General features: G+C 46.6%; 2 protein-coding genes across 3 annotated transcripts in view; one reads left to right on the top strand and one right to left on the bottom strand.

The window, feature by feature from the left end:
* The first annotated feature begins 11 nt into the window (after positions 1 to 11).
* Positions 12 to 2,882, top strand: LOC120821138 (5-hydroxytryptamine receptor 1F). The gene is made up of 3 exons (XM_040179568.2): positions 12 to 279; positions 885 to 1,045; positions 1,136 to 2,882. The coding sequence occupies exons 1-3, from the start codon at positions 129 to 131 to the stop codon at positions 2,369 to 2,371; spliced, it is 1,548 nt and encodes a 515-aa protein (XP_040035502.2). The 5' UTR covers positions 12 to 128; the 3' UTR covers positions 2,372 to 2,882.
* Positions 2,787 to 18,412, bottom strand: part of slc35f3b (solute carrier family 35 member F3b) — a 38,620-nt gene continuing 22,994 nt past the window's right edge. For both annotated transcript variants that reach the window (XM_040179569.2, XM_040179570.2), the window contains 6 exons: positions 9,815 to 10,157; positions 7,822 to 8,041; positions 6,081 to 6,206; positions 5,409 to 5,601; positions 5,190 to 5,279; positions 2,787 to 4,943 (listed from right to left, as the gene is read on the bottom strand). In XM_040179569.2, coding sequence (XP_040035503.1) covers positions 4,702 to 4,943; positions 5,190 to 5,279; positions 5,409 to 5,601; positions 6,081 to 6,206; positions 7,822 to 8,041; positions 9,815 to 10,157 — 1,214 coding nt within the window. In that variant the 3' untranslated portion in view covers positions 2,787 to 4,701. The remainder of the gene's footprint in view (positions 4,944 to 5,189; positions 5,280 to 5,408; positions 5,602 to 6,080; positions 6,207 to 7,821; positions 8,042 to 9,814; positions 10,158 to 18,412) is intronic.

Raw genomic sequence — 18,412 nt, 5'->3', positions numbered from 1 at the left:
TGGAGACCGTCCGACCAGCGGGGCAGCAGATGGAGCACGTTTGATCACGCTCGTCGCTTTTTCCGTCAAGTCACGCGTGTACGTGGCTCATCATGTGAGGATTGCAGTTGTTGTTTTTCGGGTGGGACATGGAAGACCTGGACGGCTCCTGGTCGGTGTCCCTGCAGGCGGCAGTGGCCAACGCCAGCTGGACGGAGGGCGCGGGGCGCGGTTTGTCCAGGCAGACCCAGCTGGTTCTGGAGACCGTCATGGTGCTGATGTGTTTGTGCGCTGTGACAGGTAAAGACTGTTCACTTTTGATTTATTTTAGCCAGACAATTACAGTTTCTAAAAAATTTTAAATTGTATTTTCTCAGTATATCCTTTCTGGAAAACTTATTTTTCCCTCTTGATAAACTATAAAGTAATTGCTAAATCTGTGGTTAATATACATTTTGCTTATAATAAAATATATATATTATATAATTATTCCTAATACGGTTTGCCGTTGCCAGATAATGAAATATCCCTTTGGCTGGTGTTCCTTCTCTCTTTAGTTAATCAAAGAGCTTTCTGGCCAAAATTCAGTGATGAAATGTTTTCTTTACAAATGCTTTTTTGAAACTTTCCCATTTCCCTTTTTTAAAAGACTTAAATACATGACTACAGGCTAGATGAGCAATGGAAGAAGTCAGAAGCCTTTTATCATTGACATTAAAAACTGCCAAACTGAAAGAAGCTTTGATTTTGCCATCTTTGCCGAAATATCCAGTTTCAATACAAATATCCCATAATTCGGCATGGAAAACATGGCAAAATAAAAAAGTATATCAAATTTCAACCGCCCCCACTTTTCTGAATTCAGTTAAATCACAGGGTGTAACTAGTGTTGTCTTCCTGTGTAGGGAACATCCTTGTCATCATCATCGTGGCTGCAACCAAGACCTTCCACTCGGTGACGTCAGTGCTGATCATGAACCTGGCCATCAGTGACCTCCTGGTGGCCGTCGGGGTCATGCCCTTTGTGGCTCTGTCCATCATGAACCGCGGCTGGGTGGAGTGCACCGTACGTCCCCGCTGTCCAGTAACATTTCTCTGGTCCAGTGAGCGCGTGCATGTGACGAGCTCCCTTCTCCCCCCCCCTTCTTTTTGACAGGACCTCTGTCTGTACGTCGGTTACACCTCCTCCGTGTACTGCACGGCCTCCGTGCTCACGTTGGCGGCCATTGCCCTCGACCGCTACCACTCCATCGTGGACTGCCTGCTGTACAGCTCGCGCTGCACTCCGTGGAGAACCGGCTGCGTGGTCATGTGGATCTGGCTGCAAGCTGTGGTGACCAGCTGCCCCCCACTGCTGGGCTGGAGCTCCGTCAGCTACGTGGTGCCCATGTTCAACTGCGCGGTCAAATGGTCCAGCAGTCCCAGCTACACGGCCTTCATGGCGGCCCTGTCGTACCTCATCCCGGCCGTGGTCATCCTCTTCTGCTACGTGAACATCGTCAAGGTGGCCCGCGGCCACGCGCGCAGGATCCACACGTTAGAGGACTCGGTGCAGCGCGCCAGGGACCCGGGCGCCGCGCGCTGTGGGAGCAGCTCCTCCAGTCTCATCTATCACGTGAGCGGGCGGTTTGTGTCCGAGGTCAGCAGAGATGAATCCACGCAGGCTGCGGCGCAGCGGAATGACCCTTCGTCCAGGAGTTCCTTCTCCTTCCTCGCGCACGGGGCCTCCAGGCCGCCGCCCCAGAGCCCCCACCAGAACCAGCACGGCCACCACGGACTAGTGCGCCTCTTCCTGGTCATCGCAGCCTTTTTCCTCTGCTGGACACCTTACATGGCCGTGGCTCTGGTCCAGGCCACAGAGACCGCGATCTCGGGCCGATCCAGACTCGTGCCCCACTCCGCCGTGACCTTCTCGTACTGGCTGGTGCTGCTGAACTCTGACATCAACCCGCTGCTTTACGCGCTGCTCAGCAAGCGTTTCCAGGGCGCCTTTCAGCGTCTGGCGGAGAAAGTAAGAGCCCGCCTGGGACGCGCGCTGGGCCGGGAAGTTGGGGTCAGAGCTGGGGGCGGCGGTGGCAGTGACGGCGGCCCCTGCACCCGGACCCCCACCCACCTAAGTGTGCCGCCATCCAGCTCAGAGAGTTCAAGCTGCGACGTCTCCCGGCGTTCCTCCTCCGTTTTTACCGTGAGCACCGGCTTCCAGCACCACTCTGGCTCCGGGTCCTTCTCGGTGTGGCAGGAGGCCGGAGGGGAAGGGGGGGCGGACTGCCTGCGGGTCCCCCCCCAGCCGAAGGAGGGCGGCAGGCTGCCTTTCTCTGCTCTGACTGAGGAGCGTCAGGCCACTTTCTTCTACGGACAGATCACGGTCAGGGTGGAGCACGATGTGTGTTAGTCCGGCTGATGGACGCGCTGTTGGAGAAACAAACTAATTGGACGAACAATTTGTTTATTAATGTTTTTTTTTACAGCTTAATTGTTTGGTTCCAACAACGTCAGAGAAGAACAGCTAATACTCGTTTGAGAAGCTAGAATCACTGATTGTTGGGAGCGTTTTGGGTCTAGCTATTCAATTATATTTCTTTGACCTATTGGTTATTAAATAATTCCAGTTGTTACATACAGGGCATGTTTCAAATGTCCCCGGACTATTTTCATATTTATCAAATCATTATTTCAACTCTAGTTGGAATAAATATACTTTTTTTTTAAACTAGTTTCAGCTTGCCATGTTGCCTTTGACCATTTCCAGTAATCAGACTGTAGGACAGTAAAACCCAGAGGGGAAAACAAACCTGCACAAGAAAATGTATTGAAAAGCAATATTTTATATAGTACATGTGTTTACACTTGAAGACACCCAACAGTTGATTCTAATAAAGCCACCACGTTATTCCCGCTCTAAATATCTCCTACTCCCATTAGTAATCATATGTTGCATCTCAGTGTAAAAATCATTCCTTACAAAGGTTTACATTTATGTCCAGCGATAATTCCAGAGGAATACAATATTATCATTTATTGTCATAGATCATGACAATGGGAAACAGTGCTAATGTTTTCTATTGCGAAACAAAGTAAAGGCAGTGAAGTGGACTTCAGCTGCATCTGCTCACACAGTATGGGCATGCTCGTCCTGCAGATGTCTCTCGCTGTCCTCTCAAGTTTCAGCGACCAAATGCAGAACAAATATTTAAAAAAAACATGAATTAAGATCAGATCTGATGACTACAAGAAAGATAACATTAAAGTGTCCCTGCAACAGTCTGTGGTGGCACTGTAAAAAAATAACCAACTGATGGCACGTAGCGAGCGTGTGTGGTCGAGTGATGTTCATACATTCACAACAAGGCAGAGATCCCACCAGTAGCTTTGCAAGGCGCGTGCCTCCGTCCAGCTCGGGGTCATTGTGGTTGTTATCTCGCCTCAGAAAGGTGGTGGATGGAAACCAATACGGTAAGACGGTTTTTGAGTGAAGCTCATGTGTTACCGCACCTTGTCTCCATCCGCGGTGAGTCATCTTTCTGTTATTTGTAGCGGGGAGGGGGTGTGGACAGTGTGAGTGAAATTGTGGCAGATTGATTTTGTGTGCATATATGTCAAAGTTGAGAGGCTTCAGAGGGAGACTCAGTTAAAGCTAAGGGTGATTCTCAAAGTTATCAAAGGGGTAGTTTTCATGTCGGTCTTTACTAATAATAATGAGCTTTCATAAGCTTTCAATCCCTCGAAAGATTTGTATACGCGACGCAATAGTTAATAATATGGGCCAGTTAATAGTTTTAGTAACGCATGGACAGTTACACTTTTCATGATATTTTAATCATGAGACCTGTCCTTATGTTTGGTTGATAAACTGTGCCAGCAACGGGAAATGCAAGGCCGGACAGCACAGATACCGGTTTTAGATCTGTCGTGACTCAACTTGTGAGCCTGATCAATGGGTGGGAGTTCAGCCCGAGGAAAGCACATGACGGCCGGTGGCCAATCAGTGGTGGCCAAAAAAGGACCTGTCGTCTCGGGATGGACTGACAGAGAGGGGTTGCGAAAGCTTTTTCACCTCAGATTGATCCTTTGCATTTCAGACAAGTCCCTTCACACCAAATGAGCCCATTGGGTCCACAGGACATCCACGGTGTGATACACAGCTATGTACAGTGCACAAAGGCAGGTGTTTGTCATTACGTTTACACCTGAAGGAAGCCTCCATGGGCTCCCTTCTTTTTCCCAGGCATTTAGCATGTTAGGCATTCTTCTTTGGATCATAAAGGTGTGTACTGTAAATGTTTACATAACATAAGTAAGTCCACATGGCTTTAGGCCTGCGTCCAAAAAATTCTTCAGAATTGAACGATATTAGGCAAGTTGGCAAGTCTTCCCGGGTGCAAGGATGTAGAAAATCCATGGAATGGTTACGAACAGAAGGAATACATGACTCAAATCAGTTGATCCTGATCATCTTTTGGGAAAGAAGGGTAACACGTATTAATATATCCATGCAGCAACTCTGATAACTTCTCTGCGGAGTGGACACCCAATAAATGTTACGCAGTCGGTGCCTCAAGCCTCATGTTACTGATCAGAGAGCAGTTTTTTTGCCCATTCGGAGCGCTACTTGGATGGAGGGCAGGCCAGCAGACATCCTCCATTGAGAGGTGTTTTCGTGTCTCCGTCCCGTTGTCGGCCTGTGTGTCGGGTAGCTGTTTGCATGGTACAATTTCACCGGAGTCAATGTGCAAATGTTGACATGGAGGTCCTGGCTCTTCCCCTCCAGTTGAGCCCCGTGGTGGCGCCTGCCTCTACGCTGCCCTCTGCTGGCTCGTCCCGCTTGCGCAGCTTGGTGCTGAGCTGGATGATGCACTGGTCCCAGTCCTCGGGTAACAGCAGCATGAGGAAACCCAGGCAAATGATGAACACGGCAATGAGGCGCACTGTGTTGAAGTTAATTTCACACGTGTAGAGGTCCACCACTGAAACATTAGGACGCTGCGTTAGTATTGTGGATAATCAAACAAGAACTGATAGGATCGCTATAAACAATCCGTATAATAAGTGAAAGAAACAATGAGTTTGTCACAGAAAACTATGCGATGGGAATTTCAAATCAAATTCTATTCTTCATCAAATATGGATGATCACTTTTGGGGGGGATTTCAATGCCATTAAATATTTTCATGTTGGCTGGTTTAAAAACAGTTAAGAGCCAAGAGACTTACTGGCATTTACAGGAACACTTAGGACGATACCAAGGGAGATTAATTTTGGGTACGTCATCGCAATGCCGAAGTTCACCAGGACGTTGAAAGCTGTGGGAGGAATCAGTCCAGCGGGAATCACAATGACCGTTTGTCACCACCAAACACGTAAAATAATATGCACGGGTTGCGTGAATCACATTCGTGCACAGCAAGGCTTCGCGTGTCATCTTTCCCTACCGAACTGCAGGCCTGCGACCCCGCAGAGGAAGGCCCAGGGGATGTCTGCGAGTGAGCTGGTGTACTCCACGTGTGTGAAATACAGGATGACCGGCACGAAGCTGATGAAGACAAAGTTGGCGCTTCCGACAATGCTCAGAAAGAGTGCAGCCTCTCCAAATTTAGCACTGCCCAGGACCATCTTGAAGAGCACCTGAAGACAGATGGGGAGGAGAGACGTGAACGCACAAAATCCGCCCCCCCGCAGCAGAGGGACGTTGCAGAGGGATGCACCTGCCAAGTACTCGCCATGTCTCTGGCACAGGGCGGCTGCTGTCTGTTTATCACGTTAGGTAGCACAGACAGCAGGCCAGAGGAGACCAGATCCCCGTCAAAATATAGCTATCTGTCCCGTGGCCTCCTTGATCGGGACACGGCAGCCCGAGGCCGGCGACCAGAAGCCCAAATATCACACGCGTCTATCGGCTTACGATTACATTTCATAATCTCTTCCGGTCTTCTGCCACCTGGTTGCACAAGTAAAAGGGAACTGGATTTCTTATATAAGACCGGACTATTCACATTTGCTTTTTTTTTTTTACTGTACTACTTGCAGATGAATGACAAAGGAGGTTTGTGGAAGCCCACCGGCTCAGTAATGTTCTCAACAATTGATCAGATGCAAACAAGTACCTTGTAGAGCGCTGACATCGAAGCAGAGGCCACGACTAAAGTAATGCCGATGACTGAATGGCTGTGGAATCCATCAGCATACGTCATCATTACGATTCCTGCTATGGCCAAGATAGCCGCTACTATCTGCACAAAGAGAGAGAGAGAGAGAGAGAAGCAGGAACATCACCACCATACGCTGCTTGCAGTTTGGTTATAAAGACGCTCAAGCCCTTACGGCTGAAATATGTCGCCGGTGTGTTCATACTATAATTACAGTATTATAATTTCATTGGTGCTACTCTCCAATGAAGCCTATTCTCAGATGCACAGCGAGAGTGCTTCCAACATGGCACAGGAAGCTTACACAGTGTTGGCTCGATTGTGTGACATTGATTTTCTTTACACTGTCATAATGTTTACAAACCAAATAGCACTCTTGATCCACCATTTTTCACTCCCACTCCCCGCGATCACAGCTTCAAACCGACAACAAACCATCTGCTTTATCCGGCTCTCACTCAGCCTTGAAAATTCTGAACCAAAATCCTTCCTCCCCTTCCAGAAGTTGCCTTGTTTATATGTGTGAGCGAGCGTGTGTGTGTGTGTGTGTGCGCGGCTGAAGAATAGCGAAAGGGACACGCTGCATTCCAGCTGAGTGGATTAGCGGTGCATTAAAGAGGTGGCAGGAAGATAAATGAGCCGTGTGTTTTTGCTCGGACAAAAGGCCCCGGGCCCTTTTGGCAAAACGGCTCTTTCTGCAGTGCAGGTTGTCTGTCAGTCACAGCTACACCTTTCTCCACACATTTTGTGTGATGGACTGTTGAGGGTCAGTTGTGTTAGTGATTTACGTTCACCAAAGAAGACTGAAACAACCAATTTCATACATAGCATCCCTGGGCTTTCTTGCTAGAAAGATCCTCTGCATTGCTGCAGACATCCACACACACGGCAGAGAGAGAGAGAGAGAAGCTGTGTAAGATACAGAAGCATTTGTCCTTTGCTCAGGCCTTTAATCGTGAATAATGGGGGTGAGGAGATGGGGCACACACGAGGGAGAGATTGGCTTTCCCCCCTTTTTTTTCGGCCTTTCTGCAGAGTAAAGGACGGCTGCAGATATGAAAGCATCTGAGACGCGAGAGGGGTGGGGGGGGAATACAATCAATACATACACACTAATTTAAACCCGCCATCGGCAATAAGTGTTAAGTGGAGTTCTCAACCAATAAGAAGCCCAAGGTCAGGAGAAGGTCATCTTCTTATGTAACATACAGCAAGCCGAGACGTCCCGACGTAAACCCGAGAGCTCCACAAAGATATACATGTTTTCTCTTTTCTTGTGAAAAGACGTCGCACTCTTTTAAGAACTATGAACGGGATCATATCGAGTCAGAGTGGGAGGAAATCACTGTTTGGTGCAACTCACGAATCAGATTGTAATGTTTTTGCTGCTCAAATATCAGATTTTAATCAGTTTGAGACTGGCCAAGAGTTACGTAAATAATATTTAACATTACACAAGCTGACCTAATACCATGGACAGTGTTGCAAATGATTGATGGGAATTTTGCACCTACTATTTTATATGAAATGGTAGCGATTCAATTATGCGAAAGCCTATATTCTAGTTAGTTATTGCAGGTGAAAGCGGCCCCCACCTGCAGAGTAAATCATTGGTTAACCATCCACCTTCCTTTTGGTGACCTACGCTGGACTGGAAAATGTTCTCTCGTGTCTCGTACACACGGGCCGATGTACTCACCCTGACCCCCATGAAGCGGTCTCTGAGTACGATCCAGGACAGCAGGAAGACAAAGGCCTTGTTACAACAGAAGAGCGCCGACACGTCCGTTGTGTTGATCTTCCTGAGGGCCTGCAGGTACAGGTAGTTGGTGAGGATCCACAGCAGGCCGAACGGAGCCATCTTGGTGAAAAACACCTTGGGTGTGAGCCCGTCGTCCCCGAAAAACCTACAGCACTCCCTGTGCAGGGGAATCGCATTTAAGAGTTGAGAAATGTTATCGCGATCTGGGACTTTTAATCAATATTTATGAACACAAACCGCTCCGCTTGAACAAACGATGATGAGTGTGTGTGTGTGTGTGTGTGTGTGTGTGTGTGTGTGTGTGTGTGTGTGTGTGTGTGTGTGTGTGTGTGTGTGTGTGTGTGTGTGAAGCAATCCCCATTCGACAATACAAACATTGAACATTGCACCGCGTGCATGCGGGACCAAAATGAGTGACTAAAATATTTACGAACCCAATTGAATGGGTCACATTATGTATCAGTTCTCAAAGTCACTTGGAAGTGATCCCGTTGAGTCTGTTGTTCTGATCAATACGACTTGAGGGTCGCATCCCTAAAACGACATGACCCCCATACACCAGTTTACTCTGAAAGCTGCTGGCTCCTTTACAAATGTGTCAAAGTCTTGGCTTAAAGCCGAGGTTGAGTCAACGCCGCACACTCCCGTTGTTAAACACGCCTTAATGTGTGACAATCACATTAAGGTCCCTCATCATTTCATTACAGACACCGGATACGCCGCTTTCCAATCCAGAAGGCTGTCGGTTTGTGGTTTGTTTCTGCTGTACCCGTAGTCGATTTGAGAAAGGCTCCTGCGTCGGCCACACTGGGCTGAGGAAGATGCCGAGGCAGCCGATTTGAAACCAACTCAGGTTGAGTTTGTGGGCTGTTTCGTGAGCTCGTAACATCTTTTCAGAGAGGCGGCTCAACTGAGGCTGCTGAAAGACTGCAATATTATCAGTGAGCCTTGAGTTCGTATTGTACAAAGTGTATTGATGAGCGGGTTCCTTTTAAACAGGGAAAATCCCCTCCACTCATTCCAGGAGGAGAATTGCAGATATCACCTGTCGTGTCAGGTCTTTGCCTTCGTTTTGGTCCTTCTTATGTAAAGAGGCGGGACAGCTATTAAAAATCTCAACTCCTCCGCAATGTCTGGGAATCACCAGCCGGTGCAACTGAACATGAAGGAAAACGGGGTGCTTGATATTCGGAGCGCGCCGTCACAGGCCGAGGAGCGTGAGATCCCTGTGTACGCCATCAAAGAGGGAGAAGAGCCACATCGCTGAATAGCCAAACCCCCCCCCCCCCCCAACCCCGGCTCACACAGGCACACAGTGCCTGCCAAATACCTCCACCCCCTTTCACTCTTCGTGCCAAAGTAGCACAGCGGGTTGCAGCGACTTTCCTTCCTACAGATGAACGATGAATGGACTGTTTCAAGTGTGAAAATGCCGCTAACAAACTTTACAGGATTGCATTCTTTCTGTTTGCTGCAGGAGACTAACTAGAGATGGCCTGCTTTCCCGTATGAGTCAACGGTGGCCTGTGTGGGAAATCAAATATGATCAGGAAGGGAAGGTGCTTGAATAACAGGGCAGCAAACACGGAAGGCAAACACCTCCGTTCATTCGGTGAGATTATGAGAATGCTGCTGGACAGCTGACCCTTTTTGAGGATCTTGACCCCGTGTTTGGAAGGATGTTCTCCACAACTAAAGGAAGTTACTCCTCCGCCAACAACGCAGCATTGTTCAAGATGCTGAAAAGATTTTTGAAACATACGATATCAGATATAAGTCAGACACCCTGAAGGAAAAACCTCCCACCACATTTCAGGGAAACCAAATGAAAAAATCATATGGTTTTCTTTGCCTCGATGTGCAGGTTACACAAGTATTTGTCTTGTATTCATCTCTTTCTTCTTCTTGCGTGCACTGAGCGTCTTCCTACCTGAATCTCTGTCTGGGCGTCTGCCTCTCTGGACTCTTGCACATATGGCCGATGTAGTAGAGGGGGAAGAAGAGGCAGTTCCAGGAGGTGGCGAACCAGGTGAGGGTGAAGGGGGCGTCAAACTGCTTGAAGGTCAGCTTGGCCAGCTGGGTGGAGCCGGCCCAGGAGGAGCACACGCATATCACCATGACGACCCCCCACAGGGCCTTCCGCACCTGCACGGTGGTCACTCGGATGCAGCAGTGGAGCTTCCGCTTGCTGGAGCCGGAGTCCGCTCCCGCCGCTCCGGCGGCCGCCTGTGGGTCCGTGGTGCCCACCACATTCTCCCTGGGGCGGTCTTCGCCTACACACAAGCACACGGAGAAAATGGTAGAAAACACACACAGGTGAAAACGCTGATTTGTTTCATGGTCAGGAATACACTTGTTATGTATTTTATAATCAAGCATTTTGCATACAGTATAATAATTAATCTGAAGAAAACAATTGTGTGTGTGAATGACTTCAGCTCAGTCATGTCGTGCCAGGTTTTCTGGCTATAGATAGCTTCCTGCGCAGCTTAATTGAACTTGAAGGTAATCAATCAGACATCTGAGTTAAAACTGTGGTGATCAAGTGTGACAGGCTGCAGCCAAACAGAGGACAAAAGAGGGCAGATCTGATATCCAATCCAAGACCTTCTCCACCTCGTGAGTTACAATGACATGAGTGTGTGGGTGGGTGTCGGTGTACGTGTGTGTGTGCATGCCCCAGAGTGTCCAAAGGCACACACACACACACACACACACCACTGCTTAACTTTGCTATTACTCCCGTCACACCTGACAGCCTCCGCACCACTTCAATACTGTGTGAATTGAGGAAAAGCGATGATGTGCCGCTTTCTGTCCCACTCACACCCACACTGTGCATTAAAGCTGATTCACCAAGGTCGTGTTGTTACCTCGAGTCAGTGAACTTACTCATGTGTTTATTGTCTCCTCCAAACAATTCGGCTATTACTCTATAATCCTGTGCCGGAAGCTAAAACGAAATATAACAACAGATATTATTAATTCATACAGCAGATTGTCACTCACTCAGGAAACAAACAAAACAACAAAACAATAGCATTGCTTTGCTGAGACTAGCAAACATCCACAGAAGGATGATGAAACTGAAATCGGTCCCTTAATGGTTGAAGTTTTAATGTTAATCTCCTCCTGATGACCTTTCTTCAATCTATGACTGTGATATATAATCTGTATCTGCTAGTAAATTAGTTCCTATTTCGGTTGTTAATAACTCATATATATATTTATATTTTTACTTATTTATTCTTTATGTACTTTATGTGTAATCCTTGTATTCTGTATTTATATTTTTATTCTCCCTTGTCTTAAAGAAATCCACCACAAATGCACTAACTGTTTATTTTTTTGTTCTGTAATCAAACAAAACTCATCCTACTGACGCGCTTTTTAACTAATTTAACAAAGCTCAACCAATGATAATGTCTCCTAAAAGTCATATTTAGTTAGCCATTGCTGTCCTACCATATCATGTGGATGTGGAACTTTTATTTTACCCACAGCACAGACCAAGAGGAAGAAACGATTCCTTCCCCCTTGTCTCTCTCACAGGACACAGATGTGTTAAGCTAAACCAGATGTGTCCTATAGCATAAGCTGAGGGATGCCATTCTTTTTTTTCTCTATTTTATGCATTGATACATCACATTTGAATAATTAATAATCCTTATATATCTACATAATAATTCATTCTTATTCATTAAATATGCTTTGAGCAACAACACTACAAGACCAACAGTAACAACAAACACTTTTAACAGTATCATAAATAAATGATTGTACTTGTATTTGAGCCAATGAGAAATGACCAGGGGACACACAAAGGCCGTATAATATGCACGATGTGTCGGCTGCAGCTTCCCGCCTGCCAACAAGTTAAAACTGAGGGATCTCCCTCATGGTGCTTCCAGGGGTAACGATGTGCCGCAGGGAGCCTTTTTGCCGATTCATCTTCTCTGCACGATGCTGACTGGAATACATAACGCACTTCAAAAAGATATAAATAAATGTACCATAAATTGGCGTTACACTGTGAAAGTGCGTATTGTGTGGCATTAAACCGGGAAACTGAACTCATGCTCTTTCATTTCTCCCGTGTTAGGTCATCATATACGTAACGCTTATATAACTGTGAACACTCAAAGGGAAAAACATCCTCTTCTATAGCTACAGCTTGCTACATATTCCACAGAAAAGTTGTATACCTGGGGCTCCATCTTGCCCAATGAGGCGACTCATTCTTTCCTGCTGCCGACCTTGGTAGGCGGTCGCAGATTAACCTCCCCGATGACAATCGCCTCCCATGCTAATGCCCCCCCCCCCCCCCGGCTCTCCGCTGAACGCACATTCTCATTTTGATTCATCTGCTGTGAAAATATGATGTCATTAAGATGAAAATGTGCTACATTATTTGGGTATCCTGAACAATGCGTCTTGCTCCTGACAAAAAAAAAAAAAAAAAGAGCAATCGACAGCTGCAGTAGTCCTGTGGAAAATTTGGCTGCAATGAAAGAGATGATTCGAGATCACTGTCTTCTCCCGTGGCAACACGATGAATCAGCGAGGACCAAAGAACCGGCAGACGCACGTGGATGTCTGTCAAAGTGTAGGGGACACGGGTGAGAATTAGGTTTCTCTATTCTGAGCTCCGAGCCTCTTTGTCTGGTTCTGAAGGTCAGCTCCTGTTTACGCTGCCCACTTTCTGTCCTTCCTGGGCCTCCGTCCCACATCCCGTGGCCCCGGCCGCTGCTCCGTACTGCCGCACGGTTTAATCTTCCAAATCCAGTGATGGGCCAAGCCAATCAGTCCCCAGGGTGGCCCTGGGGCCCAGCCAATCATTTCAAGACCCGGTACACGTGAAGTTAATTAGCCGAGTGTCATGACAACATTGCGCGTCCTGTCACACTTCACATAAGCTGTTAGCATAATACTTGCAAGATAATATGCTATGAATTGTTTTAGATGAAATGCAGTTGCTTGAATTAATAATTAAAGCTTCTACTATTTAGAGGCATCAATGTATATTGATTTCATATTTGATGGTGATGCAATTGTTTCTCTGGCTTGACGGTGACTAATTACACCGTATCAACCTTGGAGCCGGTGATGAACATCATGGAGCATTGCTGAACTCATCAGTGGGAGAGCGCTGGCTCGGTAGAGAGGTGGAGTGGCTCGTGAGATGGGAAGGGTCCTCCTCTAATGACATTTGAAACCGTTATTACCATGATTGAAAATCCCAGAAAGAGTCTCCTTCTCTAACTGCTAAATGATTAAATGAAGGCTCTTAGCCTTATCGGTCGGTATTGAAATGTGAACCGTCAAGGACAGACTGTGACACTACCTTTGGTTTGATTAAGTGTACTTTTTATAATATCTATGAATTACTTCAGCATTTTACGAACTAAAGCAGATAAGGATTAGGGGTAATTGCAGATTACTGTATTAACTGAAAAACACAATTTAACCGAAAACTGAAAATATCTCCACTAATTCGAGACCATCTAGGCCCAAACATGCTTAACGGAACCTGAACAGGCATCCGCAAAATCTTCAATGTCTCCTCCTCAAATGCTTCAATCCCAACCACAGCCTATTGAAACCACGGAATTCAATATACACAGGTGAAGGTGCTCTTGAGCGAAGACAAGGGATAATACTCAAGCGTTGCTGGGTCTTTATCACAGTGAACGGTGTGATACTTTTAATTAAAGGGAAATCCACTTGTTCTGAGTGATACGTCTTAACCTTTGTGTGTTTACCACCACGGGCGTAGTAAATCATTCTTTATAGCGTTTTCTCATTGGTCTGCCTCTGGTGTTTTAGTGCCCCCTTACAGCGAGAGAACTGAGTATACGTTCTACGTCCAGCAGGGTCAAAATAATCCAATTGGGGTTGACGTTCATCTAGCCAGTTTTCCAGTTCTTCTTGCAACTCAGGCATGCTTCCCTGCCTCCCGACGAGCCTCGTTCCCTCTCACGCCCCCCCCCTCCCTCCCTCTCCCCCTGCAGACTCTGCAGTGCAGATCTCTCCAGCTGATCGCTGCAAATCCCAAACGCACCAGCGGAGGCCCTGCCAGGCCGACCGCCTATTGCCACACTTCACGATGCCTGGCCATGACGGACCCACTTTCATTTCATTTAGCTGACCATCCAAAGCGACATAGAATAAGTGCATTGAACCGTGAGGGTCCGGACCCGAAACACAAGGAATTATGGAAGTACAATTTTGGTAAGAAAGCCAAACTTCAAAATGCTACAGCCAAGTGCTACCTTGAGTCCAGGTGGAGGTGTGATGTCATTGGGGAGCTCATTTAGGAGCCAGGACAAGAGACAGTCGGGACTATATCGTCAAGGTGTCAAAAATGCTTCTCCGAGACCTCAAGTCGGAGACGGCGAGATAAGAGAGAGGAGAGGTTTGTCCGTTTGTCCGTAGGGCGACACCTCTGCGGGACTGAGAGTGCAGTGCAGCACTCCGCCTCAGTGATTCAAGAGGGTAAACAGATCAATCACAGACACACACACACTTCGGAGAAAGACTTGTCTCCTTGTCTTACTGTCTCTTGGGTGCTCGGTGATGGATACGAGTGAAACTTAATTGTTCCGTCATGCTGATAATCCAACATTATGTCTTGTCTAAAGTTTGCCTTTAGGTGATTAAATGCAAAATGCATGTTCATCTTTGGCTGTCACACAACATCGATCACTGCATCGGTCCTCTGAACAAAAATAAATCCTTCAATCCCCTTTTGACCAACAGGTTTTGTCATTTTTGACACATCGAAGTCTCAGCCGTAATGTTTATGAAGCAAGACAGTTATTGATGATTCAAGCAAGCTGTAAACTACAAATGTCCCACTACAGAAGGATGGTAGTTTTATCAAGTCAGGACATGATAACAGGCTGAAGACAGACAGACAGCAGCCAGTGTCTTTGTAATGTCCAAGTCTGCTGGAGGCTGGGCGTCTGTGATGCTTGTCTGTGACAGCTTGGTCAGGCCCGGCTGACACTCAGAGCCCTTTCAACTCACCAGAGCCGCCTCATCTGCCAAAGACTTGTCTCGCCCAATAACCCAACAGAGAGTCCGCATGGAAACACACCCCGCTGAGAAGGTGGGACCACACGGGCTCAGGGGGACAAAGGCCCCCGGAGAGAGGGCAGGCAAGTGCGGGGCGACTGTTACTGATCCCGTCCTCCGTAATTCCGGCAACCGGTTTGTCCTTCAAACTCAAGAGGACAACGGAGTACGTTCCTTTGGCGAGTCGTGCTTGTTGTTCGCCACTGCCCCCCCCCGACCCGCCCAGATGGTTGGACAGATGCCCGGTCGGTGCCGAGGCCCCTTCGAAGCCTCATTGTCGTGGTGACATGACAAAGAAGTGGTGCAAGGGGGCCAGCATGTGTGTGCGTGTGTGTTAAGGCAAAGCACTGGTAATTAGTCATTTTTGGAAGCGTGTTCACTGCACAGCAGCATATCGCACAGTCCTGAAGCATCCCTCCCTCCCTCCATCGCGCGGCCCGTTACAATAACGACTGTAGCGTGATGGACCTGCAGTTTGACGGACTGGCAAGAGGCGCTTTCTGACTCAAATCAATATTTAAAGGATTGGCACTGTTAAAGTAATGGACAGGCAAAGAGGCAGGTGTGCAGTCTGAGTGCGTTTTTACTCTCTCTGTTCAGCCCGAGGCCGACGATAACGCACGAGCTGTGTCGGTCTTACATAATTCTGATTATGGACTTCACTATTTTCAGATGTATTTCAACCATGTCATTGCGTCTCCGCTGTGAAATGACCCTCACTGGCGACTGAACGCTTTTTTCAACCTCAATCATTTTTTAGAGATTAAGGAAGCGCGCAGCACACCTTTTTGCTGACTCGGCCTGGTTTCGATTTCGTTAACTGCTGTTGGTGGACATTGGTGGGGGAAATATTTTGTAATGATTAGCCTTACAGGTTCACTACAAATGTGCCGTCGGTGGTCTATTGGCTACATTAGACATTTAGAGAGGACAGGCAGTCTATTGCATCCAGAATAAGTCTTTGGATCATCCCTTAAATCAGGGTTAGGGTTTATAGCTTCCGCTTTATGTTGCTCAAAGATAAAACCCTACGACACTGTTAAAAAAGGCACTTTCATATATGACCACAAATTAGATATATGCAGCCAAGAAATCGTGGAGGCAAACCCCAAATGAACTTAACAATAAATGAATTTAGTACATAATACGAGTCCATCTACCAAGTGAAATATTATTAACTATAATTAATCTGGTGGCACTATCTGCCCACACACTGTGTATTGCGTAAATCTGAGCAAACGCTTGTCCTCACAATAAAATAAAAGCCCTGTCGCAGCGTATTCACTGCACACTTATCAAGCGTGACAGCCCCGTTTCACTCGCCTTTAAAATTAAATAAATCCATTGCTCCTCCGACTACCCTCAAAGTCGAAGTCAACTCTAATTACATCCAGAGGATTAAAGTGAGACGTCACACTTTAATGGCCTTTAACGGGAAATCTTAGAAATTCACAAGTGCTTCTGGGGATCTTTTAATTTCACTTTTTTCCATTTAAAACGTGTGTTTTTTCATCTCCATACTGCAGTTTTTCTTCTATTGACACAGGCCTGACTGTACTTTTGTAAGTTCAAGCTACAAGTTTCTATTCTATTCATGTCCTATGTGAATTAGCATGAGGGGAAGGATTTTTGTAATCATGCACTGTGCACAAAGACCAAACAGACAGGACAAATCAACAGACTTTACGTCCATCACTTAAAGCATAATCCGCACAAAGAAACGTGTCCCACGCTTAACTTGCTGTCGTTCACAAAAACACATTCAGGCACGCAGAATAAAGCAAACTGCTTGAATGTCCTCACTAAAATGATAATCTATCTTACTGGGAAACACTGGAGATCCCATTTCATGCTAAATGACTCACTTCCGGGTGTGAAAAGTCATAATTTGGTATCGATCGATTGATGTGCGGTCGAGGTGCATGGCGCCCTGGAGAAAAGTTCAGCTCGCTCACAATAGCAGCTGGTAAAATATGACCTGCTCCCTCGGGGACGTATGCACACTGAATCAGTTTTCAAAGGCGTCTGCTCTGTTTCCAAGCGTGTAATGAAATTACAGAGATTGAAGAGATTTTTATGAACTTGACTGCCTATGATGAAATAATACAGATACCCCACAGAGACATTGTCACTATATAGAAATATATTTAAAGAGAATTCAATAAAGGGATCAAGGTCTGTTAGTTGGGCGGATTCATCAAAAGAGCACATATGACAAGAAGAGGAAAAAACTGCAGATGAAGACGATGAATCTTTGGTTACAAAAGAGAAGCAGCGGGGGAACGTCTGATTATACTCGGATGTGCTACCAGATTCTCACAGATTCAACCAAGTCTGACGTTAAAATCGATTGGAGGCGGTTTCACCTTTCCTCCAAAGCGTGGCTAAATCTGACTTCATGCTTCCAGAAGAGATGTTACCAAAATGTTTTTTAATGTTCAGCTTTGAACCGTAATAAAATCTCCACCCTTATGCTCTGTGACACTGTGGAGGTTAACTGGACGCAAAGCAAGAAGAGCACAGAGAGACCGATGAATATCCAGCACTGAAAAAAGTAACTCCTTGACAGTTGGGCGAAGGTCATTACTGATATGAGGTGTTGGAGCCAAGGTCACATAAACAGCAAAGCCTCGGAAAGTGTTGATCCGCTGTGTGTGTCCCCCCTGCGATCCCCCCCCCCCTCCTTCAAAGCAGCTGCTGGAATGTGGAGTAGTACATTGATACCATAAACCCGGGAGCTTTGACTCCGTCCACCGATTTACAATCCTTTCGCTTTCCACAGCACAGCTCTTGTTAATTCTTAATATAGAAGCTTGCGAGGCAGCTATTCTAGAAAAAATATTTTGAGCTGACAAATGCACTAATAAGCTTATAATTGTCGGTTACCCAGCAGCAGTGAAGTGAGTGAATATGCAACACACTTTAAACAGCCACAGCATATGGCTAGTTGATTCTGCAGTGTGCATATTGGAAACTGCTGGAAAATCCTTCATTCGCATTCTAGCAGCTGGTCGAGTCATAAATGATGCATAATAAAGTATTAACATATCTTCACAAAAATAAAACTATTGTCAACTCCCAAACAATAACAGGTAGAGTCCCAAAACACTGACATTTTGGCGAATGATCTATTCTTTCTGCATTGTGACAAGTTTACTGGTTTGCCACCAGCGTTTATTTAAGCAGTTCTCCGCTGCACTGCACTTAAATTGCCTGAGGTGCGGATTCCTTGACATGCAAAGCGCCATAACGCCGTGAAATCAGGAGACAATTCAGGGTTGACTCACACACTCACTAGTCCTCTGTAGTGAGGGGAGGAACAGGCGGCTCCTTTGCACACGCACAAGGATGAGGAGATCATTGCAACCAATGACACGATGCATGCTGGAGGTGCAAATCCAACAACACGTGCACACACACACACACACACACACACACACACACACACACA

Source organism: Gasterosteus aculeatus, chromosome 6, assembly GCF_964276395.1.
Source record: "Gasterosteus aculeatus chromosome 6, fGasAcu3.hap1.1, whole genome shotgun sequence".
Classification (NCBI taxonomy): Eukaryota; Metazoa; Chordata; class Actinopteri; order Perciformes; family Gasterosteidae; genus Gasterosteus; species Gasterosteus aculeatus.
The sequence above is the reverse complement of the archived record's forward strand: the minus strand, read 5'-3'. Positions and strand labels throughout refer to the sequence as shown.

Excerpts from the sequence above, each read along its gene's own strand:
- LOC120821138 (XM_040179568.2), top strand. The coding sequence starts at position 129 with ATGGAAGACCTGGACGGCTCCTGGTCGGTGTCCCTGCAGGCGGCAGTG. Across the intron at positions 280-884 it reads GTGTTTGTGCGCTGTGACAG|GGAACATCCTTGTCATCATC; the intron begins GTAAAGACTGTT and ends CTTCCTGTGTAG. Across the intron at positions 1,046-1,135 it reads GCGGCTGGGTGGAGTGCACC|GACCTCTGTCTGTACGTCGG; the intron begins GTACGTCCCCGC and ends TCTTTTTGACAG.